General features: G+C 48.4%; 1 protein-coding gene across 2 annotated transcripts; it reads right to left on the bottom strand.

Annotated features, from left to right (window-relative positions):
* Positions 1–1,557: 1,557 nt before the first annotated feature.
* zzz3 (zinc finger, ZZ-type containing 3) lies at positions 1,558–27,936 on the bottom strand. 2 transcript variants are annotated; one of them, XM_035423523.1, is made up of 12 exons: positions 27,792–27,936; positions 17,137–18,650; positions 14,332–14,470; positions 12,727–12,874; positions 12,335–12,459; positions 10,190–10,261; positions 9,661–9,762; positions 8,909–9,004; positions 8,147–8,296; positions 6,817–6,951; positions 6,281–6,381; positions 1,558–3,814 (listed from the first exon to the last, which is right to left on the bottom strand). In XM_035423523.1, the coding sequence occupies exons 2-12, from the start codon at positions 18,585–18,587 to the stop codon at positions 3,670–3,672; spliced, it is 2,664 nt and encodes an 887-aa protein (XP_035279414.1). In that variant the 5' UTR covers positions 18,588–18,650; positions 27,792–27,936; the 3' UTR covers positions 1,558–3,669. The 2 variants fall into 2 exon arrangements, with proteins under 2 accessions (XP_035279414.1, XP_035279415.1); XM_035423524.1 differs by lacking the exon at positions 27,792–27,936 and adding an exon at positions 26,904–27,288.

Here is a 27,936-nt window from a genome sequence, read left to right as displayed (position 1 = left end):
TCTCATCTTCATGATTCCTTCATTTTAATCACTAAATCGCCAAGAGCCAGAATGGCCGCCGACCAATAAGGCGTCCCCCTCAAGGACAGCCCACATCAGAGAGGGCAACATCATATACACATGATCTCTATGAAGACCAAACTGGAGTCTATTTCTCTCTATGCTGCAGGACAGCAGTGTGTGAAAACTGTGCCCATCCACATCTAAGTCCAACGGCCGTCTCAATTCAAATCAATGCTCTGAGGATGTTCTAATGAGAGCAGGTAAACCTGCTTAATTGCAGTCCTTGTGAGACTGAGGTGTACCTCCTGCAGTCAGCAATCGTGATACAGATACACCATTTGCCAGGGCACAGGGCTGGACAGCCATTTTCTTCATACGTGCACCTTGTTTGGCCATATTCCTTTGCCTACGACGGCTACTTATCGACCTGTCCTCTTTGTTCACCGAACAGCAATGTGTGTTTCCCAGTCCTCTCTGCCCTGCGTGAGAGACATCACACCACGCCGCTTTCCTGAAGACGCATGTTCTGCCACCCCGGTAACAGGAGGCAGGCGACAGATTTCCTGTCACTTGTCGCTACGGCGTCACCAGGCTGAGTCAAAAACACGACTGCACCCAGGCACGTCACTGATAAACATATTCACCCAGCCAAATAAGGGAACAGACTGACTAAAGCACTGCAATTTGGCTGGAGCACAAACAGGCTTAATTCCTTCCCTCGGTCTCCGTTTCCTGTCTAACATTAAGGGTAATATAATAAATAAGCATGGTCCTTACCTTCACGATGATCGATATCCATGTTGAAACGATCATTTTAATAACAATTTTAATTACAATCCTGTGGTGCTTCCTTATCTATTTGAGATCACAGGTTGCCACATCTGTTCTCAATCCCCCCCCCTCCCCCTTCTGTACAGATTACATTGATACTTATCCTTTATGAAATGTTCTTAATCACTCACTCTAAATAGCTCTGTAGCTGTACTTATCTTTGTGAGCTATGCTGTTTTACCGTGGAGAATTTGTGTTTACATCAGTATTAAATTAAACCTTATAAAAGGTGCAGGACAATCAGCTTAGTAGTGCTTTTCTGTGGTCCAGAGGGAATTTATAATGGTACATTCGCACCCTTTTGAAAAAGCGGATTACCCATAAGTGCTTCAATTAAAGGCTAAGGCATCCCCAATTATCCAGTGTACGTCCTTTGAAGATTCATATGGATACCTGCTTTGCAGAGAAAGCCGTACACAAAACGTACACCCAACGCAGTCACGAGAGAAAGGATTAGAAACGTCGGAGAAACACTTACCTCACAACCTTCCCCCACAGACAGTCCTCGCTGCGAACAACATTTATTCACAGGTGAGAAATGGGGGACCTTCTTGCATCAAGAGCACAGCAGTCCTGTAAGCCTCCTGGAGAGAGTACTGTGCACATTAAAACTCAAGCATTTAGAAACGGGACGTACCGCTTCCGCATGGAGAGGCACATTTTCCATTTTATTGAGGAATTTTTAAGCACTAGACCAGTCACTTACACAACAAAAAGCATGTCTGCTTTAATAAACCCATTTTTTTAATCGTGGCATCTCATACGAACACCAACACTACATAAAATCTGTAAGAAAGGTACAAAACATAATTGGTCAAAATACAGACATTAAAATGGCAGTAAAAAAATAAATTCCTAATTTTTTTGTTGTTGTTGTTGTCGTTGTCACCTTCTGTATGCGGTTATCCATCAAAACAAACACTTAAGACAATTTAATGATTTCTCTGACTGAATTATTAAAGCATAAAGGATGAGGCTTTCATGGCATTCAATCGGATTCTAGGTGAACTTCCACAGAGCCCCAGCCCTGCTGCAGAAATGATGCACAGGCGCCTCCTAGTGGCAACTATCATTCACTTCACATTAAAGGCAGTCAATTTAACGTTGCCTCAAAACAGAAGGGGAAGGGGATGGGGGGGGGGGGGGGGAGAAAATGAAAATATCCTTCACTTCACTTACTACTCAAGCCTGTCCCAACTGGAGAGGATACTGCCTTTATTAAGTCTATAGTGACTGGTTACAGGTGTGTGACTACAACGGTCAGATATATTTTGGTTCAGGAGCATTCGATCCACCTCGTCATGCAGTACAAGGACCCAAGATTCGTACAGATGCCGTGCAGTCAGGTAACAGGGGTGGGGCGGAGAAGTGGGGGGGGGGGGGAGACTTCTGCTTTCGTATTAGAGGTTAATAAAGATGCGGGACTCATGCCAAATATAAAGACTATTTCCACATACTTTTATTTCCACAGTTCTCCTGACATTTTAACATTATTTAAGAACAGACTGTATACACAAATATTGAAGCGGGGGAGAGGGGGGGATAAACAAAACCATACAAAATGGTCTACTCAAAGCACAACAAAATCTACCGGTATAAAAGAATGTGGGTGTGTCTCTGCGCACTGCACCGACCGCCTCAGGTTTTTCCTTTTTTTTTTTTTAAATAGGTGATTAAAAATACAATCGTTCGTTGATCTCGCGCAGACTGCAGAAATTAGGGAACTCAAAGAAAGGGGGACGATGTGTAGGCGGGTTCACGGACAACGTTGCCACGACGACTTTCCTTCAAAGCAGAGGCAGAGACGAAGCAGACCGGGTTTTCGTGGTGGGGTGAGGGGGGGGGGGGGGGAGGTCCAGACAAAATGGTACACTTACTACCACAGGCTACCGCTTTTTTCACCATATATTTGTATACGCCACATGATTACAACAGTACACACTGAGAAAAGAACGTCTCCGCGCCTCTCCGGTTCCGCGCGGCTCTTCCGCGGCTCAAGCAGCCCGCGGGGGGCTTTCCCGTCGCTTGTCTTCTTGGTGCTGTAGTGCTTCCGTGTCGGTAAGTGAAACGGTTTAGTGATGAGGTGTAAAGTTAAAACAAACAAAACAAAAAAAAAAAAAGAAGAAGAAAGAACACAATGATTGGGAGGTGAGGAAAAAAGCAGCTCTTTGTGAAAGTGGTGGTCCACTGTGAGACATCGGTGGTGTCCATTAACAGGAGCTTCGTACAGAATTTGTCTTTTTTTAATGTTTCGTTTGTTTTAGTTTTTTTTTTTTTGTTTTTTTTTTTTTTACTGTATTAGCCAACACTGATCGGTTAAAAACCTAGACTGAATCAAAGTCACTGGTCCCTCCATCCCAGTTTCCTTTCAATTTGTGACGAGATCTCGCTGGTTCGTATATAAATACTCATCTACAGACACCTAGCTATATCGTGTTAAGTGTTACGATACGAGACCAGCCTCCTGTCCAAGTGAAATTGGGTTGACTACAGGACTACGAGACAGTGAGCTTGACTACACACCCTTTATAACTTCGCCAGCGGAGGTTCGCCGGCCCGAAGCCGCGCGGAGAAGGCGCCTTCAGCTCCTCGGGTTCGGGGAATGTCGGTGTGCCTGTGTTATTTTGGAGACCTGTCGCTACGACGACCGCAGTGAGGCGTGGCCGGGGGCTCTGCGAGCGGGGCGGCGCCCGGCGGGGGCGGGTCGCCCTCGGGCGGCGCCCTAGCCCCGCCCCCCCACTGCCGATCCCGAGCGCTGAACGTGGACGACGGAGCCGTGTGAGAAGTTCCCCTGTTGGACGCGGCGGGGCCCTGGAGCTGGCCTGTTCGCCCCTGTCATCTGTTGGCGGGGAAATAGTTGGGGTCCAGGTAGTTGTAGCCGGCGCTCTGCGGCAGGCAGTAGTCTCTGTCCAGGAACGACTCCGGCTGGAAAACGGGCTCCAGCTGGTGGCTGGGCTTGTGGGCCTCGGTCTTGTACAGGCTGTGGATGGAGAACACAGGAGAACCGTGAAGGAGCCGCTCTTCAGCACGTTACAGCAGGTTATCTCTCTCCTGCCAAAGACCGTCTCCATCTAAATCTGCAGGGCTCTACTCCGGCTCTGACCAACCTCTGTGTCTGGATTTTAGTTCCACCCACAGCCCGAGTAATTAAGACTGAAATTATTTGAGAATGAAATTAATTAGGCTAACTCATATTCGGTGTTGAACTGACTTTCCATATAAAGCCATTAAAAAAATATTACCTGCACAAGTGCATAACATTAGTTTAACATTATAACATTAGTACTGGGGGGGGGGGGGGACATTAGTACTTGAAACGCGTAGACCCTCTGAACTGACTCCTGACCAGTACAGTATATCCCTATGACAACATGAAATCCCCATCTTCATAATATGAAATAAAATATAAGGGGGGTTGGCCTGTTTTGTAATTCTGGGGGGTGGGGGTTAGGGTTAAATAAATGACACTCTTGAATCTGGATTAGTTGAAGTCCTTATTAACAGGTGTGATCATAACTGGGAGCCTTTTCAAAAAAAAAAAAAAAAAAAACCCAAAACACTGTTTCCATTAATTCCACGATAACACAATTGGTTTGCTGGCCGTGCAAACTTGCTAGGTCAGTTTGTAATCCTGTTGCTAGGGAAATACTTCTGAAAAAGCATAAACAAAGAACACAGCGAAAAGCTTTCAATCAAGCCCTTTCACCTCCTCACATTTTCTAGATTCAAAGTAATAAAGCAAAAGGTCTTACAGGGCTGCCCAACCCTGTTCCTGGAGATCCACCGTCCTGTCAGCTTTCATGGCAACCCACATATCTGGCACACCCGATTCTACTAATTAGCAGCCCAAGGAGATCAGTAGCTATTGAATGAGGTGCTTTGTTAGGGTTGGAGTGAAAACCTCCATGACAGTAGGTTCCCAGGAACAGAGTTGGGGGAACATGCCGGAACTCCGTCTCAGTTCACTCCCCAGAAAACAACCCAACTATCCACCGACGATGTGGAAAACACATGGTGCCTAGCACAGCCCATGTTCTCCTGTACATCCATACTGCCACACCGTTTATTGAATTACTTTACCATGCGCAACCCCAGTGAAGTAAAATTTTACAGTGCAGCTGAACAGCAATAAAATAAAAAAACCTGGATATGATAAATGTACTCGTATCTTAAATGACCATGTAATTATATCTATAAAAAAAGCATGTCTTAGCTCAGTTATGATTTCATTTTGTTTCCTGCTACAGATAATATCTAATTCACAGCATTCTTGAGCATTATTACTCTAAGGGTGAGGACGAGGGACAAGCTCATCCAATCAAACAAGCACCTCATTCTACTGCACAAATGTAGCCATCCTCCTTGATTAAACGGCCCCTAACTTAGACTGCTTGAGCTGAAGAGGTGTCATCGCAGCGCGGGCACTAAGGGCTGGGTGACACAGCAGCTCGATGGCTCTGGAGCTGCAGGGTCTCTGCAGGGCTGGATCAGCGAGGCCTGCCGCGGCTTCTCTTTAAAGACGACAGAGCCCGCCCCCCACGAGCGCCGGTCCAAACGGAGCTCCTCCCACCGGCTCGGACCGACGGCCTCCTTTCGTGGGAGAGAAGGGGCGAGAGAGTTCCGCTAATTCGCGCACCCCTCAGGAGGCCGCCGCGCCCCAACCAGCAGAGACGGGGCTGCCCTTCCCAGCAGGCTTTGCACATTCAGCGGCATCGATGCCAATGCCTACCTGCTGACTTCAAAAACGCAAGGCGCAGGGAAAAAGGCAACACCGCGGTTCAGTTAAAAAGCGCTGCACAAAGCAAGAGGCACAAAATAAACTGCAGACAAAATCACTGCAAAAAAAAAGAAAAATGATTAAAGCTGTAACAACGCCATAACGACTAAAAGCTCAAACCAACGACAGCACTTTTAATGGGTCTGATCAACCGAAAGCAGGTGACGATTCTTTAAAGGCCTTTTTAAAAAAGGAGGAAGGTGTCCAGTGTGTGGAGCGGGCGCAGTCCTGAGGGAGTCTGGGATTGCTGATGAGGGGGGGCCGGACTGAGTCACAGGCTCGACAGAAGGACGGGCGGGATGATGGAGGAACGGAAAGGAAGGAAGAGAGCAGTGTAAACACGAAGCGGAAAAAAAGCAGGGGGAAAAAAACACAGCGAGCCAGGGGAGCTGCGTTTGGCGTGATGACTAAAGGAAGTCGGCTCGGAAGGCCGGGAGGTGCGGGTTCGACTCCCGGCTGGGGCGGCCCTTTCGTACCCTGGAGCACGCCGCTTAACCCAAACTGCTTAAGTGCTTATCCAGCTGTGAAAATGCATAATATGTCAAAATGTCAGCAATGGGAGGATTCTTTTTCTTTCCCCCCTGTATTGGGCCGTCTGCCAAACGTACAAAGGAGAAGGGAGCGTGGAAGCGGGCCTGGACGGGGAGCGGGGGGGAGCGGAGGCCTTACCAGTCGGAGCAGTTGCTGCAGAAGTCGACGGCGAGGTCCGGCGGGCAGTCCCTGCAGTGCCACCGCACGCCCTGTATGGGCTCCGTCCCACAGCCGTCGCACTGCGCCAGAACAGAGCCGCGGTCAGGGGCCCGCACGCGCAAATCCCCCGCACACACAAACCCCCCGCACGCGCAAACCCCCGCACACACAAACCCCCCGCACGCGCAAACCCCCCGCACGCGCAAATCCCCACACGCACAAATCCCTACACGCGCAAATCCCCCACACACACAAACCCCCCACACGCGCACATCCCCCACACGCGCAAATCCCCCGCACGCACAAACCAGGAATCCCAGTCCCACCCTTGCAACATCCCCATGCAACTTGCACACTTTTTTTTATGGAACAGAATAGACAAGGCAACAGAGAAGCAATCTGTCCGTGATGAAGGCACAGCCAAGGATTCTCATGAGAATGGGGTCAGAGTTCCAGGCTGTTAGCCCATACTCCACGGGACAGGGGTACGCTAGGGGTGCCAGGGCCAGACCCACCTTGTACCCCATGTGCTGCGCCAGCGCGTTCTCCGCTCGGATCTCGTGGATCTTCTGCTTCTTCAGTTTCTTCAGCTCCAGCAGCTCCTTGTACTCCGGCAAACCCCGGTATTCCACCGGAATGCCGTCCTCGTCCTGCCGGGGGGGGCGGGGGGAAGGGGGTTTAGTCACAGAGGTACTGTAAAGACGTGACAGTAAAAGTCACCACGATTTTTGCATATTAAAATAATGGTGAATCAAGGAGAAGACCTGAAAGTGTGCTGTTTCAAATGTGCTCACATTGACATGAATGCCCACTATATAGGAATGCTCCCTCTTGTGGCTGAAACTGGTATAACTATATAATTATGTAATCTATACCAGCTGAAAAAAGACTGTTTTGGTTTCAACAAGAATGTGTAAAGTAAAGCTAAACGTTCGGTGTTTGTGTATGGTGCGAACTCTCGCGCTGTCAGAGGGGAGCTTTAATAGATGCAGCCGGCCTCCTCACAAAGCCCAGCTCTGCCGTGTACTATCAGAGCCGATCTGCCTCTCAGAAACTCTACTCCCCGTGATCTCCGCAGAGCACGCTGACCCTTCCTTAAAGGTCGCACGCAAGGCTCAGCGCGCAGAAATGTCAGCGGCTGCCCGCTTCGTTTATCGGCCCCTGCCGTCGCGCGGTCCGCAAAAAAAACGCAGGTCATGCTAAAATGCTATTTTTCAGAAAATGCGATTCCCGAAATGTCAAGGCATTTCAAAAGGCTCTCTTTTGGCCGTTGCTCGTATATGGCAATCTCGGCTTCTGCGCGGAACAGCTTTCTGCTGGGCCGCGGGACAAATTAACTCTCGAGGACAAATGAAAAATTCTAATGGAATCTCTATACTGAGAACATCAACAACAAGAAAACGCATCCAATTCAAATGTTGGAGGCAACACAAGCATGTGCGCGTGTGTGTGTGTCTGTGTGCTCATGTGTGTATATAAAGCCCACATTATAGAATTTACACACCATAGCAGATATTAATTATATAAATTAACCCAGGACCCTATCTTAACACCACTACTCTTTCAAAATGTTCTATGGGACCTTTAATGACCACTGTGAGTCAGGACCTTTAGGTAACTGTATTGGATTATTGGACTGATTTCATGCAGAGGAGAATGTACCCCCTACTGGCCCACCAACTCTTCCATTCCCAGGAGTCCTCCCATCTAAGCACTAACCTAGCCCAGCATGCATTGCTGCAGCAGTTGTCTTGAGAAGGCCACATGGTGGCATGGCTACTGTGAGTGAAAGAGCAGTGCATGTTTTACTGTGGCTGCATCGCCCCCTGGTGGTGAAACACTCACAGAGTCCTCCGCCGTGGGGTCCTGCAGGCCGCTGTAGAAGCTGGAGCGGTCGTCCTCATCGTCCATGTAGACGGGCGGCTCGTAGGAGGTCAGGAAGGTGGAGGGCCGGTACAGGTGCTTGTTCAGGTGGTGTTGTCTCTTGCTGGAGGCCTGCGATCACAGTCATCGCAAGTGTCAATCACAAAGTCCCAAAAAGACATCAGCCACCAAAGAAGGTTGAACCTGCACCATGTACTGGGCACACAGTAAAACTGAACCCACAGTATTAAAGGAACACTGTCAGTGGCTGGGGTTCACTCTAAAGGGGAAGGCTATAAGAGCACACTAACAACTCCAATGCAGTAAGATCAGAGAAACAATTCAACACATTCATACTTTTTTAGGCTGGACTAAATCCAAAATCATACAGTAAATTCATACACAAATGGAGTAATACTTGAAATCAATTTTCAAGCACGGTTTTCTTCACAAAATACATTTCAGTACATTTCGGGCCCAGGTTGAGTAACACTAGCACATAGCCAGTGCCATGAAAAAACCTGGGTCATTTTGGTTTTCTAACACACATAAGAAATTCTAATCCAGCTCTATGTTCAGTAAATGTCAGTTTTTAAATGTTTTCTTAATGGTAAATTGAAAAAAGGAGCCATTTTTCCTGCTCGAGGAAACTCGAGCATTGTTGTGGATACGGCAGTGAAGTGCAGGCCGTAAATAAAGCTGATGTTTAGGCTGTAGCCCCAGCCCGAGGTGAACAGGCCTTACCTTTTTGCTGTACATGCACAGGTTGGGCGTTCTTCCGGGCACTGGGATTCCCGCTTTTGTCAGTTTTATGAAGTACTTCTGCACCCTGCTGGCGACCTGAAAGCAGACACCATTTATTAAACGCTTTACCGCCTTCTCACTCGGTCCACAGAATGAACAACAGCGGCTCCCGAATCGGGGTCACGAAGAAGTCCCAGCGTCCTCAGAAAAATGGAAGTAAATGTTCTTTTTTTAAGATATTCTGTTGACCAATATATTTCTCTAATCCATTAAATTACATATACTTTCAGATAAAATTAAACTTGTCACAGCCTTAATAATATTGTATTCAATAATTAAATATTTTATAAAATAGCTACATTACCTATATAGAATCATGGTATAATGGCATGATTTAGACATGTTTCCATATACTTGTGTGTTACACAGCAATGGGCAAGGTTTCAAACAGTAACCACTTTATTAAGGCGGGGGCCCTCAGTCACAGTGATCGGTTTTAAGGGACCAATGAATAACAAAGTTACTAGACTCACTCAAGCCCACAATACTTTTTCACTTTTACTTTTTGCAAAACTTATCTCTGCTCCCAATAAGGCATGAACATTGACCTAAACATTCTTTAATGAAAACCCAAAGTCCATAATGACGTTCATCATGAGAACAATGGGAAATGCTGATCTCCACCGCAGCAGGGGGAACCTGAAGGGGGAGGGGCAGAGGGGAAGGGTAGGCGGGGTGGCGGGTGGGGGCACCTGTTTGGCTGTCCTGTTGCCCAGCTCGTCGGCGATCTTCTGCCAGCGCTTGGACTCCACCTCCTCCGGGGGGAACTTGAGAAGCAGCTGCTCCAGCCGTTTCTGCGCAGACGCAGGCGGGAGAGCGGTCGGTACGCGGGCGAGACAGAGTGCCTAAACTCCCTACCGCCTGACATGAGCGGCATTCACATCTCAGCCTTCAGCAGTTTAGCAGGTAAGTCTGGCACCAGTGCCTGCTTAACATGCAACTCCTACACCTGCCATGAACTGGTTAGTTTCTGGGTTTGCAATGACTCCATGCAGATTTGGGAAAAAAAATTCAAAATATAAAATAAAAAAAAATAAAAAAGATTATATTATAATTTATAATATCATGACTTGGGATGTCCCATGAATGTTTCTGAGCCTGGCCGGGGGTCCCTGGATTCGAAAAGTTTGCAAACACCCAGGTCAATTTTGTGACCCGGAAATGGATTCAGAAATGACCTTTGACCCAGGGGAGAAAGTCCCATGCCCCCACCCCCCCTACCTGCTCCTCCACGGTCCACAGCTGATTAAAGGTGTCCGGTTTATTCTGATCACACACCCTCCCTCTTATCATCTGCGGGAAGAAAAAAAAAGAAAAAAAAACAGCATTTCAGTAAAAGTGGTAGGTCAATGACGTCTGCACTGCTGGGGTCACCACAAAGACGGTTTTGCTGCAAAATACGAGTCCACTGAAATAAAAAGACATTTTCTCTCAAGTCAACCGAATTCTCGCAAGGATGAGTGGAACGTTTCTCCGGGCTCTCCCGTGTGGAAGCGCTCGCAGAGGTGTGGAGCCTTCAGAGGTTTCAGCAAACAAACCGTGTCGCGTTCTTTCCAGCAGAATGCACAAGCAGGACCCTAATCAACGGGATCCTCTGTTGCCAATGATGCCAAACAGCAGCGCTGAACAAGAGCAACAGCGCAGGCAACAGGAAAGCCGTTTGCAGCACGGAGCTCGGAAACAAAGCAAACGCTCACGCAGACAACGCTCTCGACGGCCAGATCGCGGTCTGAATCCTTTATTCCGAGCTGCTTGTTCGAGGGATCTCAATTCATCCGATCCCAAGAGACAACATGAAGAAACAAAGCCGGTGGTGTAGAGTCACTGGTAGAGTTGACCAGGCAGGTTTTGTGTTATTCAAGGTAATATAATGGACATTATAATAATCAGGACCATACAACCCAATTAAGCAGCGGGCACAAGTGGCACTGGCATCACGGAGTGATTATTCGCCAACTGTGATCGCTAATTAACTTTTGAAGCGGATTAACGTGAAACGCTCTTCTACATGACAACGCGCGCTTCCAGCAGACGATATAATAAGAAGCGCACAATCGCAAACGTACCTGCCCGTGACGTACCCGCCACTGCCGACAGTGCTGCCGCTAATGAACCTATTGTCCGTTTGTCATATCTGTTCTGCTTTTTCTATTATCTTCTGCCCTTTAATCCATTCGTCATTAGTTTTGTTTTACTTTTGTTCCTTCATTATGTTGTGGTTGTTGCCTTTTTTTTTTTTTGCACAAACTGCTGAAGGGAACTAATAAATGGGAATTAATAAAAGAAACACTCCTATCAAGAGCAGGCAGTTTTGAGGGAAGCAGTCGACTGTGTTTTGAAATTAACTATTTTAGGCAGGCGTTAGTATAATGTCAGATCAGTACGAACACAATTTGCAAATGTAATTAAAACTGGCAAATGTGAAAAAGAAACGAAAGGACAGCTTGACACGGATCCGAAACGGATCTGTTTGCCAATTGCGTTTTACACCATACAGACTTTTGGCACTGAATTTGCTCAATACATAAGAATTGAGTAACAGGGTCATTTGTGGTGGGAACAGGAACAGAAACAGCAACAAAAAAACAGAAAACAGAACAGAAAAAAAAGGGAAAAGCCTGGTTTTATTTTTGTCGGTCAGACCCTGGAGCTGTTCAGTCTATGGACACATCAGTCTCACAGCACTCCTCTTCACTGAGCACAGAGAAACAGGAGGAACTCCATCTCAGGCACCCCAGGGACAAGAACATCAGGTTTCCATAGATACCATCTCTCACGCTTGCATGGACCGCAAATATACTTAAATCGGTACCAACTTGGAAGGGGGGTTGTGGACTAAAGCTACAGGACTTCTTCCCCAGTAGGAAATATGAGCTGTCGGTTTCTCTTCTAGCCGTTCGTTTGAATTTCTGGGTGCGCCGCGTCGTTACACGGCGTCGAGCGGACCGGTGCGCAGCTGGTCTCGTTTCGTTACAGACGCGAGCGCGTCTTCAGACCCAGAGTTCCACCGCACGGCCAGAGCTCGCTGGAGTAACCAGACCTCAAGATTCAGCTTAACATCTACAGTCCGTCTGTTACCGGCTGTTACAGCAAACCCCCTGGAGCGAGCCGGGAAGAGCCTGCTCATTCTGCCCTGACAGAGACCGGCACGTTCACGCACAGCTGATGGGAGAGGATTCAGGTATCCATGAGCCTCTAAATGGACTGGGGCTAAATGTCCAATCAGTGCCTCTCTAACCGAAGAGAACCAGTCACAGTGTTTGGCGGTTGTGAGGCCTAGCGGGCAGCGGTGTGCAGTCGGTTATGACGGCTGCCGGTCGGACGGCACTGCAGGGCCGCGCGGTGCGTTGCGGCGGTTGTGGGTACCTGAGTCCGGCTGCTGGAGGCGCTGTGCTCCGGAGCGTCACTAGAGGGCAGCGCGGAGTACAGCGCCGAAGGCTCTCCTTCCTTTCTGGAATCCAGAGGGCTTTTTGGTCGAGCGGGCAGCCCCACTGCAAAAAAACAACACAAGAGCGGGGTGCACATTTAATCCCATTTAACAACTTTTCAAAAATGTTGTGGGTGGTGTAAAACTTTGAGTGCTAAAAATATTAATTTCAGAGTAAATATAGAGCAGTGTGTGTCTCAGAAGCCTTTCCTGGTGCTCAACTCCAGAAGTAAATCTCCTTGCTTTTTCTCTGTTCAAAGATGGTAGTGGTACCCCAGAAGGGACGCAGTAATGTGCATAAGCCCCGCCCCCTGCGTACGGCGGCGCTGACCTTTATCGAAGATGAGCTTCAGCCGCCTGGTGTTGCGCTTCTTGTCGCGGAACTCCCTCTCGAAGTCGCCCAGGCCCGAGGTGTACTGGTCCCACGCGATGTCCGGGAGCTGGACCACGCGCTGGGGGCAGGGCAAGCCCATCCCCACCTGCGCGAGAGGACAGGGAACCGCCAACGCGCTCAACAGGGCGGTCCAGCGTATGCGCGCGCAACAGGGAGAGAACTGTTCCACTGTGGCCTCTGACAGAATCTGCATTCCAGTCATGTACTCTGTCATCAACACACACTGAAGGCCAGCGCTTCCAGAACACGCATGTAAAGGGGGGGGGGGGGGCTCCATTCTACTGGTTATCATTCTGTGTTCCCACCACATATGCAGCTTCCTGTAACAGCGCCTGGAGGAAAACGCGCTGACAGCCAAATGCGTCGTGTTCACACCTCACAATTTACACCAAGGCCTAAACTGCCTGAAGGTGGACGGTAACTGTCACCAAATGCTAATGCGGCAATCTAACAGGGAAACTAAATCGCAGGGGGAAGAAAAAAAATCACATTGATCTATAAAGCCGACGTGTGCATTCAAACAGGCGTGAGGGGGCACGTTCCCTTTTGCTGAGGAAAAATAAATTAGCGCGCGTGAGCAGAGAGGAGCGTGACGTCCCTCTCACTGCCACGGCCCTGTATCACTCTAACCCTGCAGCACACTGCCAAACCCAGCACAGGCTGCCTCTGCCACATCACAGCAATCATCTGCCCGACTGAACCAGTTCAGCTCTCTCCCTCTCTCTCTCTTAGTTCCTTTCTCTCTCTGTCTCTCTCAGTCTCTCTGTCTGCCCCCCTCTCTTAGCCTCTCTCCCTCTCTCTCTCTCTCTCCTGAGGAAACGCAGACTAAAATGAGAATCCAGATGACGCTGGCAGTCGAGGCTGCTGAGTGACTGACAGCACGTCTACAGTCCCCCCCGATGCTCCCGTGGAGCAAGACTGAGCGCGCTCCTGCCTGACAGGTTCTTTGCGCCCGGCACCGGGGACCTGGGGGTGCCACACGGGCTCTGACCGGGCTGAGAGCTGTTTGGGTTCCAGAACAGACACCCCCTCAGAACACCAGGGGCGTGGCGTGCTGTAGAGGACTCACCTCAGGGAAACCTGCCTGGTTAAAGGAGCTTAAAATAACACACTGCAGCTTACAGTCAGGTGTGATGTATGCGTCATCTCCCAAACCAAACGATTTAATACATTTAGCAAAAGAGCGCAAGCATCCTCAGTCGTTGCCTCTCACTTTTCGTTGCCAACTGCAATAACCCACAAAATGAAGAAAACTGAATTCAGGGATTCGTCTGAACTACGAACATAAGAGCAGCACTTCTCTGTTCATTTTGACAATTACGAAACATTTTGACACATTTACCCAATTTCATCTCACAGAGCATCTCATTAAGTCCATTTCAATAAAGCAACTGAAGTAACTAGACGAAAGCAAAGACTTCATAACGATAACACAGGACTTTTGTATACAGAATCAAACTACCAGACTGGCTCGTGATTGGCGGAGGCATCGTGGAGGTGCGGCCAGTGGGCGGGGCCACAGAGCGACGGATGGCCCAGTACCTGCTTCTGCAGCTTCTCCACAAAGCTGATGGGGTCCCTGAGGGCCTCCCTCTGGTGGCGGGCCAGGGACTCCAGGTCCAGGACGGCTTGGGTGCGCTGGGCCTCCAGCACACTGATGGTCTGCAGCAGCCTCTGGTAACTGGATGGGGGGGGAGGGGGGGTTGGGGGGGCGAATAAACGCGTTACTGAAACGGCCGCACGCCGCGACTTACCGCCGTCCTGGAAGCGCGCGTCGGAACATTCTAGAATGTCACATCCAAACCGCAGCCGGTCCCCGCTCTTGAGAGAGAACTGCACTAACGTAAGCAGGAAGGCCAAGTGCAATGTTTTGACTAGAGCGGACAGCCAAGACGGGGAGTTATTACAGCCTGGACCTGCATAGACTGCGGGTGTCCACATGAATCATTTTCATCATTTACACCCAGGTTTCGCTGCACCTCTTAACAAATTAACAGCCGGGGTCAGCGAGGGTGTTCCAAAAAACCCCCAAAAAATAAACACGGGGTCTAACACCAAATAAACAGAGTAGAAATGCGCGTGTTCAGGTACGCCAGGACAGCGAAGAGGAGGATGGAAAGGACTGAACTGTGACACACTTAAGTTACTGACAATAGAGAAACCGCAGCAAAAATCGCAGTGGAAACACTGATCCAAGCAGGATTACAGCGGGCTCGCCTCGTACTCCGGCACCTTGCACGGATTTACATCAGCTCCAGTTACAATTCCACGCGGCGGCTGTGCCCTCGGTCGCCGCGGCGACGGAGGTTCGTGAAGAAATTCGCTTACCAATTCTCTTTGAGGTTATGTGGTGACCCTGCGCTTGGGGGAGCTGGCTGGAGTGTATATGTCCAGGGCCCTTTCTGGAGAAGCAGACTGCGCTATAGCACTCCGCAGTGAGGAGGCTTTTGTACCTGTGTGAAAGGAGCTGGCAGGCAGCCCTGGGGGTGGGGGGCAGGGGGGTGCTGGGGACAGGTGCGGCTTTCGGACACCGCCACCGGGGGGGCGACAACATCGAGGGGCACGCGAGGGTACGGGGCCTCCCGGGAGCTGGCGCGTTGCGCACTGCGGCGTCGTGTGGACTTAACGCTAACAGCGCCGCCCGCGACAGGCAAACCGGTGAAGCGAATGGACCTTCGGACAAGCAAAATGTCACAAAAGGCATCTACGGCTGTTCTATGAGAAAACAGAGCTGTGGCTAAGCATTCTACTGGGCGCGAGTCTGTGGAGTTCAAACGAATACTTTCCCTGGGGTCCATTTCAAATTCTGAGTAGACCTCTTCAAAGACACTATTTCACACTGTATTCAGTGAAATATACATGTCACGTGTGCACCTGACATTACAAAGGAAGATCCTCTGGAGAAAAATAAGGTTCTTCTAATCTTAAAAATTTATACAGTTGAGTCCTATACCCTTGCCTTACAGCCGGCCAAGAGTCTTTTCACATTGCAACACCAAAACCACACACAGCACAACCAGAGTTAATCAACGTTATTAGACGACTACGTGCGGTCCTCCATATTTGGACACAAATCTGATTTGGGGTGGAGGGCTCCACCTGTCCCCTTATTGCCGTGAAGGCCAAACTCCTCCTTCAGAGGATGATCCCCTGCTGCACAGCCAGATGAAGCCGGCTCAATCCCACGGTGCACTGGGAACAGGCTGAACGGCTGTTATTACAAGACTGCCACAAAGCATGTCCTGACAAAAAAAAGCTGGCAATCTACGAACAGGCAAAAAAAAAAATAATAAAAAAAAAAACAACGAATGATTCGCTCTCCAGATGAGCTGATGGTTACCTTGACATCGCATTAGAAACCGTTCCCTGAAATTGCCATTTGCTGAAACTACAAATTGAGAGGGGCGAAAAGCACTTCAAACATAGCATCAGGAATTGCTACAACGCTATTAAATGCTTATCTGCCAACCATTTAAAAATAAAGCAGATCACATCATCATAACCAGCTGTTTTAATATGATGTAAAACTCATGTATTTGGAGACATTTCTGTCTGTCTTTGAGCTATAAAAGTCACTACGCTTACATTTTCAAGGCCTTTCAGGCTATGCATAAGGGTTGCTGCAGAGCTGTTCTTATTGATACAGCATTACCAGAACAAATATGGTTTAAGTAATAAGCAAGAATGGTTCCAATTTTAAATGGGTGATAGTATTAAGCCCCAGAGGTCAGTCGCCATATCGTTTATTTCCTGATGATGTGCACTGTAGCCTCATGGTAAACGCATATTCTTCCAGTGCAAACACGGCAGTGCAATGCACTGTTTGAACTGGGATGGACCATTAATTCCTAAAAGTCTATTTCTTGAACTCACAGGAACAAACCCGGTGCTGGCTGTCGCTCAGATCTCTGATCATATCAAACGACAGCTGCAAACAATTAAACGCCAAGAGACCTCGTTCTCCATTCGAAGACTGCTTAAACATTAGCCAGAGATAAAGAGAGGGAGAGAGTGAGAGAGAGGTAGAGAGAGAGAGAGGGGGAGACCAAGAGAGAGAGGAGTGAGCACACTACAAAATGAAAAGATTTCATGTGGACTGTAACTATGTGTAGCAGCTTAGTCCTTTTTACCAGACATTAAAAGAATATCTGCATTTTCATTAGTTTTTTTATTTTCCTTTTCAAGCTGAGCGAACGCACATTTCCATTTGCTATGCTAGGGCTGTAATGGCTCAAACTCAAAGGCAGACATGAAGAGGAATGAAAGCAGAAGCCACTGCGGGAGAAGCACAAAGTAAAGGCAAACGGAGAGCTGGGAGAGGATGCGGGTTGCCATGGTTTCACATACTCTTTGTTGTGTTTCAAAGCCAAGTGATCCGACTCAAAATAATACACGTCCGGGTCCTCTTCGTCTTCGTCTTCCTCGGCCGCCTGGCTCCCCGCCGGCTCTTTGGTGGATTTGGGAACGCTGGCCTCCGACACGCCCGCCTCCCCACCCGCCGTGTCCGCTGCCTCCCCGGAACATTCCGTGCCCTGCCCGCTGGCGGGGCCCCGCCCAGAGGAGGGGGGCCCGTCCGTTTTTGGGGAGGCCTCCTCCTCCGCCGGCCCCGCCCGGCCGTCGTCCTCCTTGTGCGGGCCGTTGCCCACGGAGGGGGAGGGGGGCTTGGAGCAGGCCGGCCTCCGGGGCGAAGTTCTCAGTGTGTATCTGTGTTCTTGAGGTTCGGTGAAAGAGGGGGCGTCTGCGAGGGTGGGGGAGGGGTCGGGGGCGGGGTCTGGGGCCGCCTCGGGCTCGGGGGCGGGGTCGGGCGGCCGGGCTTCCCCTGAGATGTGTGAGCCGCCCCGCGCCGCGCCCGGGCCGCCGTTAGCGCTCTCCGGCGCGCGCTCCTGCGGCCGGCACCCCGCGTCCCCCACCACGTCCACCTCCTCCTCCGGCTCCCTGGCCGGGGGCGGGGCTCCCGAGGGGGCGGGGCAGGGGGTGGGCGGCTCCTCAGCCATCACCGGGCCGTCAGGCTCCGCCCGCTCAGGGTTGGAGTTTTTACAAGGCACATGGGGGTCCGAGGGCGTCGCGGAGTCCGCCTGGCCGCCGTTGGGCAGCGCCAGGGTACTGTTCCTCTGGCACTCGTCGGAGGACACGCGGGCGTCCCCCGGGCTCGGCTCGGAGCTCTCGGGGCAGGCCCCCGCGTCCGCCGACCGCCGCCCGTCCAGCCCGTTGGCGACCTTGCGGGGCTCGTCGGCGGACGCCGGGGGGTCGTCCCCTTCCGCCGCCCCGCCCGCGTTTTCCTCCCGGTCCCGCTCGTCCGGCGGGGGGCGGAGCCTGTCCGGCCTGGGGGCGGGCGTGTCCTCGTCGCTCTCCCCGGGCGCTCGCTCGCCTTCCGTCGGGTCACGGGCGGGTCGCTCGGCCTTGCCGGGGGAGTCCTCCTCGGACCCGGGCGCGTCGCCCGAGCGCGAGCAGCGCTTGGCCCTCTTCTGGACGTGGGAGGCCTCCGCGGGGCCCCGCCCCCCGCCGCCCTCAGGGCAGTCCCTCTCCGAGCAGGAGAGGACCCGCTTGCGGGGGCTCAGCCATTGCTCCTCCGGGCCCTGCCGCCCGGACAGGGGGCCCTTCTGGGGGGGCTGCAGCTGCTGATTCGGGGGGCACTCCTGCCTCTTCTTGGGCGAGCGCGCTCGGGGCAGCGGCGCGGCCTGGGACTCCTCCGGCTGCGCGATGCTGCGGTTCCTGAGCGTCCGGCCACAGAAGTTCTCGTCCAATCCATTGATCCCCACGGATGATCTTGTAACGCGCGTGGAGCGAGGAGCAGCCATGCTATGGCGAATGCCTACAGTCTCCACATGGTGGTCCGCTCCTCTCCAGCAGATTGTGGGCACCTGGAGGACACCCACAGAAAGAAGACAGAAGAGGGGAGGGTTAGTCAACATGGAAGCTGGGGTACATTTTTAAGATGGACGCCTAATAGCGTCAGTTCTCCAAGCCTCGAGTTGAGTTACCAGTACGATCCTCCCGCTCAGCCACTCCAGCTAATGTACCAAACGGACAGGCCCGCGGACACGAGCAGACCACAGGGACCCAGCTGACCAATGAGGACATGCCGCTGCTGACTGACTGACAGACTGCCTACCTTCATCTGTAGCAGAACTACATCTCTTGGATGCAGTCTACAAAATATAATGAAGGATTGAACTGGAAAGGGACTGAAGGACTGCACTTGACAGCCTCTCTGAGAACCAGCATTACTCCTCAAGCTTCGAAGGGGCTTGACAGCTTTTAAAATCCAAAATCCATTTAGTGTGATGTGCTGCCGTACGCTGTACAGCACTGTGCAACAGGCCCCTTTGCTTACAGCAAGCCAAACAGAAATAAAAGCAATATGATACCTAGCATCTTCATTAACGTATACATACACATACACACACCACAATTAACATAAATATTAACCGGGCAGATTAGCATTAGATTTTAAGACTTTCACATGAGCAAGCCACCGGATCTCCCACAGTTAATCCCATCCTCACACCAATAAGAAGAGAATCTGATAGACTTTATTGCTACGCACACAAGGCAACAGTGGAAATGTCTAAAGGAAACCCCCCGTGGTTTCTGACAGCTGTGGGGAAAGTAAACATTCCTGATGGGAAACACTGAGTAAAGGCACCAAATTAAAGTTTTAAGGCGTAACGGAGGATAATGTATCACACAGCAATGTTGTCAGAAAAACGTTGATCCATCTGAACCGAGAGTGTAATGTAAGAAAAGAGCTTTGACAGCCATGGCGTGGTTATTAGCGTTTAGATATAGCAAGCTGAAGTTCTCATGGGAACTTGCATGAAGAACAGCTCCACGCATTCAGTCGTTTACAAAGTGACCTTCTCACAACAACTAACTCTCTAAAACAACGAAGACTCACATGGACAGTGTGCACTCTAGATATCAAGCAGTGTCTTGTCCCCATCAATGTGTACACTCCAGAGTTCAGTAAAGGCCGGCAGTTGACCAACAAATTCCTCAACATCTGACCAGTTCACACAAAAAACCACCACCTCCATGCTATGAGAAAAACACACAGGAACCCGTCTGCAGTGATCTGCCATTTAATTCTCTCTCAACGGAACCGAATCCATTCCAAACGGACTCAAAGGACTTCTACTGCCAGGGTTTCTGCTCTTTGAGTACGAGAACTTTACAGCTGGACAGTTTTCTTAACTACAAAAATAAATCTACAGTGGCTAAGGAACGAGAGCATCGTCGTAAATTACTCTCATCAAAAAAAAAAGCCTGTCGTTCTTCTCTTTCCTCTTTCAATTAAACGCCTCTGAAACCAGACAGTCATGCATCTTATAACTGCAAGCAGAATGGACCTGACAGGGAGGAACGGGGCCGGAATTAAATTGAAATCCAGCGAGTTATGAATAATGGTCATGACAGGACAGGAGCCTACAGTTTCTGAGCTGAGAGGAGCATTGTTTAAAGAGCACACCAATCACCCTACCGCCCCCCCTCCCCCCCCCCCCATCATCGACAGACAAAAAATGTGTGGCAAATGTACTCTGCCACACTGTGCGGAGGAGGAGCCAGTTGCTGCCAGTATTTTATTTATTTAGTTATGGCCTTTGAAGAACCATCCCGCGGGATTCCATACAAGACCTGGATGTGGCCATCGCAACACTGAAAACTCTTTCAGCAGGACAGGCCTGCGGGCCGCATCCTGGTTTCACCTTTAACGTTGCCTGCATATTAGCAAGACGTCCTCTGACATCTCTCAACATCCAAGAATGCCTGTTTACTGTCGCTGTCCTCACGGGGCTACTAATGCTGGTAGCCGCCCAGGGCTTTTTCCAATGACTCGACGTGTCGCGTAAGGTCGTTCTTTCTGGACGTCTTCGCGGTCAGCAGCACAAACAGAGCTGGACACCGCAAAGAAATTACAGAGTAGATCTAAATTTTATTTACCACAAAAAAATATATTTTTTGATAATTTGACATGGTATGTGGTATTAATATATCAAAGTGAGCTTGTCATTTTCAGCCGTACAGGGAACAAAATGAATGTCCGAAGCACAAAAACACGTCCAAGTTAAGAGCCTGGAAACCTTATCACCGAGGCAAACTCTGTGAACTGCATAAATGAAAGCGGACAGCAATTTCTCACATTTTGAGAGACTGCGTGTTCCCTGCTGAGCATGGAGCTTTTCCACTCGCAAAATTGCAGTTTCTGAACAGGAACAGGGCTGCACAGAACCGAGCCATGCACAGTGTACAAGGCTTAATATTCCACACTGACAATCACACCGACACATCCTTGTAGTGTATGACTTTGAGGATCTATGGACCGTTTGCTCTAAACCGATGCCAGTAAATAAGACAATGAGTAAAGTTGCAGCACAGAACCAACACAAAGCATATCAATTTGACCATGTTTATCCAAAGAGCCAGACAGTTCATTAGTTCACCATATAGGCCTGTAATCATTTTTTGGATCTTGTGGTGGGAATAATTTTTGTGCATTATTAAAGGCATACTACACAGGATTTCTTAGCCTGTGTTTACAATCAAAGAACCCAACTGAGTCACAGACACACAAATTCATTAGAAACCACGAGCAAATTCCTCCCAAACTATTACTCAGGCCAGACATTGGCCAAATATCTGACCAATCTACCACCACAAATTGACATAACACCGAAGAGAAACCTAAACTTTTGCATGGTTATGGAAGGAACAAAGGTGGTCGCAACTAAACCAAGCGTTGAACCGTAAGGGATTTTTAAATAGCAAGCGCGGTTAACACGGCCTAAAAAAAGGACAGCACGTGAAGCGACGCACCGCTGTGCCGGGCGGGGCCTCGCACATGGAAGACTCGGACCGCTACGACAACGGCCGCCGCCTGGGCTATCGCCACACAGCAGGTGCTCTCTCGCCCACCAGAACATCCTGAAAAACGAGAAGCCTCAAACAAAACTGCCCCTCAACTGCTTAAAAAAAAAAAAAAAAAAAAAAAAAGGGAGGGAAACTGAGACTACAGGGATGTAAAAAGTAACACGTATACGTTTGAGCCAGGCCAGGTTTTACGAGAAGCAGGTCTGGGGCACCGAGCATAAACTGCCTGTTAGCAGTGTTCCAACCCACTCACGCTGAGAGCTGGAACGGCTCAAACCCGCTACGCACCGGGAAAGCCGTTTCCATCGCTGCATTAATTTCACCTCCACAAAACGTAGGCAAATTTCATCAGATGTCAACAGTAAAAGAATTGCCAGGCAGGAACATTTCCAACTGAAAGACTACACTCTAGTTTATGAATTGCGACGTTCAGGTTGGACAAGTTTAATAAAAAGAAAACGTATGAAATCTACAGTTCTCAAAGTGGATATTTAGATCTGTAACCAACCAAAAACAACCGACTTTCATCAAAATCAGACCCTCCCCTGAGCTCCTGGTCAGGCTGGCCTGTATCCGACCGCACGCCACTGGGGAAGACATTTCCAGAAACAATGCGAGAAATGCGAACAGTAGGTGGTGAGCAGTGAATGGACAACAGCAGCGACGTGTGGATTTACTGCAAAGCCCAACTCTCACAGAGGTCACAGAGCCGGGAGGAGGAGGAGGAGGAGAGGAGGGGAAACGGCGTGGTCACGGTCCACAGCTCCAGTCAATCTCAACGCCCCTTTGAGCCATTAAAGATGAAATGGCGCGCAATCGGCCCATCTCCTGCCCCAGCAGGAAAGCAGACTTCATTTCCCTCACTCGCAATTAACGGTTTGTCTGAGTTTCCAAAACAACACAACTACTGTAGTTCTGTTGTTTTCCTGCCTGTTTTCACAGAAAGGGGCCAAGGGGTGAGGTGGGGGGCTCCCTTATTTTCAACTTCCTGATTCAAGGCCCAAGGTTCTTTAGCAACGCGCTGCTTAACTGAACGCTCGCACGTCAAAGTGAGAATGCGACGGCTCATTACTGCATTTCGCTTATTGAGCTTAAAGGCACCTTTGATTAATGTGTTGGCAAGGTCGTCCATTAATACATAAAACAAGAAGCAGACTCGTAAATCGCCGGTGGAAATTTGAATTTAGAGTGCACTGCACTAAATGAAATTCAGCCCGCGTGACTTCTCGCGCAAGCCGCTTTCACGAGGAGGGAAACGCGGAGTTTCACGCAACTCAGTAACCTTGGCGGTAAGGGCGGAACTGTTCTGACCACCTGTGACACGCACGCACTGACACTCGCGATTTCTTGGAAAAGGTCACACACTGAGCAGCGCCACGAACGCGTCCGTGACAAAAAATATGGTTTCCATTTGCACCGAGCAGTGCTGGTGTCACGGACACAGCCCGTCTTCGCATCAGAAACAGACAGAGTGCCGATGACATTTCACCAATTTAAGGCTGACCGGCTCCTGCTGGGAAGTCTTAACGTGCTCCCAGGCTCAAAGTGATGCCCTACACCGATTACCCAGCACCAGCTAATCGCAAACACTCCAACATGCGTAAACTCTGAGAAGGAATCAGGACCTACTTCCAAAGCATGCAGATTGATTTGCTCCTCTGACTCCTGAACATAACCTTCTGTCTTGTTTTTTTTTTTTCCATATTGTTGACTACACAGCTAGTTTCTGACATTGCAACCAAATATAGAGAATGCCACCAAGAAATGGCTTCATTTGTAATATTGCCCTCCTGTTTATTACCAGCAGCTAGCAAAAAGTGGCAGGCTTCTACAGTACAAGAGCTACTGTGAGAAAATAAAAAACTGAAAATTTTAATTGAAGGTCTAAAACCAAAATGTTCCAACAACCTCAAGCAGCCCGCTTCATAATGACATGCTCCATTTTACGAAGCGACACTTCAACATCGATTGCAAGCCGCTGACCATCGAGCGTTATAATTTGTTTTGACGGGAGCCTGTGAGGTGGATCATCCGGCTAAGATACTGGGTTTTAGAGTATGGACTCAAACCCCAGCTGGGGCCGCCAGCCCCCACAGGGTAGTGTAGCGCACTGTAACCCAGAAAGGAAGGGATTCAGCTGGCAGGACTGTCCACAGCTCATCGCTCAATAATGATTAATCTGGTCAAATGGGTGCCTGCACTCCCCACGCATCAACTGTGCATTAAATGTCTTTCAAAACACCGACTGCAACATTTCAGCTCTTACTGCGACAGTGAGCGGGAGCAAGCGCTTTGGTGGAGAGTGCATTATTGTCAAAGCACTTCGGAACTGACAGCCATTCACATACCGACCAAATTACACTCTGAAAAATCTTCATCTTGCCACTCAGCCATGAAATACTAGTCACCTGGAGAAGATTCTACATTTATTCCACAATCCTCTATTCACACTCCAGTTAGGAATTACCCAGTGATCCACAGAAAGATAATGTGAATTGACCATGCATAACAAAATATGGCAACAGGGGGCTCATTGTCTGTCTGTTGCATTCATAATTAGAGCAAAGATATGGGACAAAATATTCAAACTGACCAACACCAGAATAACTGCAACATCACCCGCTACCTTTAAACACGCTTCTTCAGACATGACTGAGTGGATTATGAGCCTGTTTGCAGGCAGGGTCCATAGGCTACATGTTCATATCGCACTACCATACATAGTGCGCCTCAAACAAGATCTCTACTTATAGATACAGCACTCAAAGGCACAGGCGTAGTTTCCAGGTGGCAACTTTACTCCTCAAAATAACATCTACTTCAAAAATCTATGCTATTTTCCTCTACGCTATTATTTCTTCAACAAGTTACATACAAAAGCACCCTGCTTTGTTAAACAGGAACTGTGTTCACCGGCAATTCAATACATATACACCATTTTGTTACAAAGGTGCCTATTGCTCAATATTTAATTCATCAGAATTTTACAAGGCTCTAAGCTGTAACACACACGTGTGCTTGCACATGCACACACACACAGACATATATTAATATATATATATATATATATATATATATATATATATATATATATATATATATATATATATATATATTCTGTTTTTTAATATAAAACTGGAAAACATTTTGTGTGCAACAAATAATTCTGACTTAAAACAAAGTTTTTCTCCAGGCATGATTAGGTTTTAACCAGTATGCAGTATTTACTGCAGCACTGGGAAACTGTCCCACACCCAGGGAATCAGGTTTGGGTTGGCACCCAGCCTCTCAAACATCTCTGGATTAAATCAAAACAATCAGGGGTCAGAGGTCATCCTCCATGATCTAATGCAATCGGTTCTTTACAGGTCAAAAAGTCATGAAATTTTTCATTTCAAATACCAAATCGCAACAGGACCCCTGAGAGCTCTTAAAACATGCCTGTTTGATCATGCAGAAACCTAAATCTAATCTTCATCATGCAATTAACTACGCTTCAGAACTAAGCCTTGCCTGGGATTGTAAATGTTTGTTATGGGAAAATCGAAACCAGATTATAATCTTAAATCATCCGCAAATGATCAGATAACACCACATGAGACAACAGCCTGGAAAAAATCACTTGATCTATACAAATGATACAACAATGTCATAAGCATACGCACTTACTGTACGTCGATTTTGATAAAAAGCATCTGCCAAATAAAATGTAATAAGCAAGGTGTATGCGCAATCGTACACTGGGAACAGTATTTGACCATTCTTTTAGAGTCTGGGACCATGATGACAGAGAAAGCAGTGAGGAGACAGACAGCCAACAAATAGAAACAGTACGCATAAATTGCCATTTCCTTTGCCAAACAGGAATTATTGGTCAGAGAATGTCAGGCCAATTTCATGATCGGGAAATATAATCAAGAGCGGATTAACTGCCACAAAATAAATCCGTGGTAAAACTACAACGTGCACGTGTGCAGGCAAGGACAACCCACAGCATCCTGTCTGGTACTGTACTACTTATTGTTTTTGCAGCCAATAGCAATGCATCTTGTTGAAATGTGCCAGGGGTGAACAGCATGCAAATCTGGGCAAGATCCCCTGCTTAGGACGTTCTTGAGTAATAACAATAAATAGCACAGCAGGAGGTACTAAAGTCAGGGAAAAAAACTGCTAAAACCGTCTGCTAGTCCTCACTAGACAGTCTTGTGTGACCTTGGCATTTAATGCATGTAAAATAAAATGCACACACGTGATGTTTTGTTTAACTGGAACTGTTGATTGCGGGCTGTACATGACTCCTTTCAATTTTAATTAAAAACGATATATGGCTTACAGCACAGTTAGGCAAGCATTGCCTTAGCGAAGACATGTCAACTCATAACTTTTTTCCACAATAAAGAAGTGAGCTATCGTGAATATGATTCACTCCGTTTAAAGTACAAATGTTTCTGCAATTAACTTACTACATTAAGACCCGCCAGCTTTGTAAGATAGCAAACTCATGGCAAGCTAAACTCGCTGGTCGCAGAGAAATGAAATGGCCCCCAAAAGTGCCCATCTGGAAAAAGGGGCCAGTGTTAGCTAGCTAATGCTGGGTATATAATGTTAGCTAGAATGTTGAGGCTGATAACACCAAACCTTGCTGGTTAAAGACTTTTATAGGTTATAAAATATAGCTAGTTAATGTTCCATAAAAGATGCGGTTGTACGGCTGTTGTTTTGACACTGCCATGAAAAGTAAGTTAATCGTAGATAGGCAGAACTGTAACGTGAGAACTAACGTATTATTGTCAGCTATGAACATAAAATGTGAGATCAAAGTAATTGACTAAATGACTCGGTATGAACCCATGGAGTCGCACGTGTTGGAGAGCTATCTAACTTGGCTAACTAGCTAGCTGAGTAACTTCCTGAATAATTCTAGCAAGCTAGCGGTGCGCGTGGAGAACATGAACTTTAAAATTAACATTGCATTACAATAGCTAACGTTAGCGCGCTAACTAGCTAGCTACATACCGTAGCTAACTTGCTAGCCGGTCACTGCAAGAACGTGTCTGATATTTTGTGGTAGCTACATCAACAAACTAGAAAAACGTGAAGTGTAAGCACAAGATAATAATCACGGACAAAACAACGTTCGCCAGTAAGAAAGCTACCACACATTAGTGATTAGGCTGTTAGCCATTAGCCAACTAGCAAGCTAGTAACTATATAGATTAATGAAGATCAAAGACAGTTCGTAGTACCCTCCTTTTCTTCTTCGTGTTACGGGGGACCTTTAGAGCTCTGCAGTCTCGGTTACGCTGAGCAAAGGCTGCTTTCCCCTCTCCTTTTCACTAAAAAGCGGCCCTCGGTGGCTAAAGGAAATACAGGGAACGGGCTGGAATTTCAGCCGGTAGAGCACACTCTACCCCGCCACTAGAATCTGAGCTTGACGTTGTTGAACGGTAGCTAGTGTCTGTGTGCTCATATTTAGCTAGCTCACGCTAGCTAGCTAGTTACTTATGTAACTCGACTGGTTTCTCAATTAAGCAAGCTTCTCACTATAAAACCATTAGTTAGATCGTCTCTTTAAACCCAGCAATACTTGCTGGACAATAATCTACCGCTACACAAATGGAAAGAGAACGTGCAAAGCTTGGTCGCACCCTTCTGCATGATGCACCACACTGACACAAATTAAGGTTGCTGACTGAATAGCCAGCTATGCGTTTTTCCGTTTCAACTCTCATTTACAGCTTCTAAAAGGCTGGTGAAACAAAAACGAACCTGAAAACCAGATATATTTTGGTTCAACTGAAATCCTATCGGGACAGAGATGAGGAAGTGTGTTTGAAATGTTTACAATAGCTGCAACCTTTACTAACCTAATTTAAGGGACCAGATGGCCTGATCGTGATGACTGCAAAGAGGGAGAAACACGCAAGGAGCAGGAGCGAGGGGGCAGCTAGACGATTGTTTTAGAGCAACAACTTTCCCAAAGCGCTCATACGTCAAATGCCTAACTGCTGAACCACTTCTTCTACATCTACAGTATGCTCGAAGTTCTAATTTTACTCGTAGATGTATTTGATGACAACGACGGGATCATTTGATTTCAAAAATGGTATTTAAAGCTCGAGAATTACACTTACCTCACTTCCGCAAATGGTTTGCAGCACATTCGGCCGCCGCCATGTTTTCTATCCCCTGGCTCTGTGTGAGCAGCCGAATCCCACAATCCCGCCGCGCTCTACACACTGCGATGCATTTTTTGCAACAGCCGAGCTTGCAACGTGC

This window comes from Anguilla anguilla, chromosome 6, assembly GCF_013347855.1.
Source record: "Anguilla anguilla isolate fAngAng1 chromosome 6, fAngAng1.pri, whole genome shotgun sequence".
Lineage (NCBI taxonomy): Eukaryota > Metazoa > Chordata > Actinopteri > Anguilliformes > Anguillidae > Anguilla > Anguilla anguilla.
Note: the sequence above shows the minus strand (reverse complement) of the source record. Positions and strands in the feature narration are given on the sequence as shown.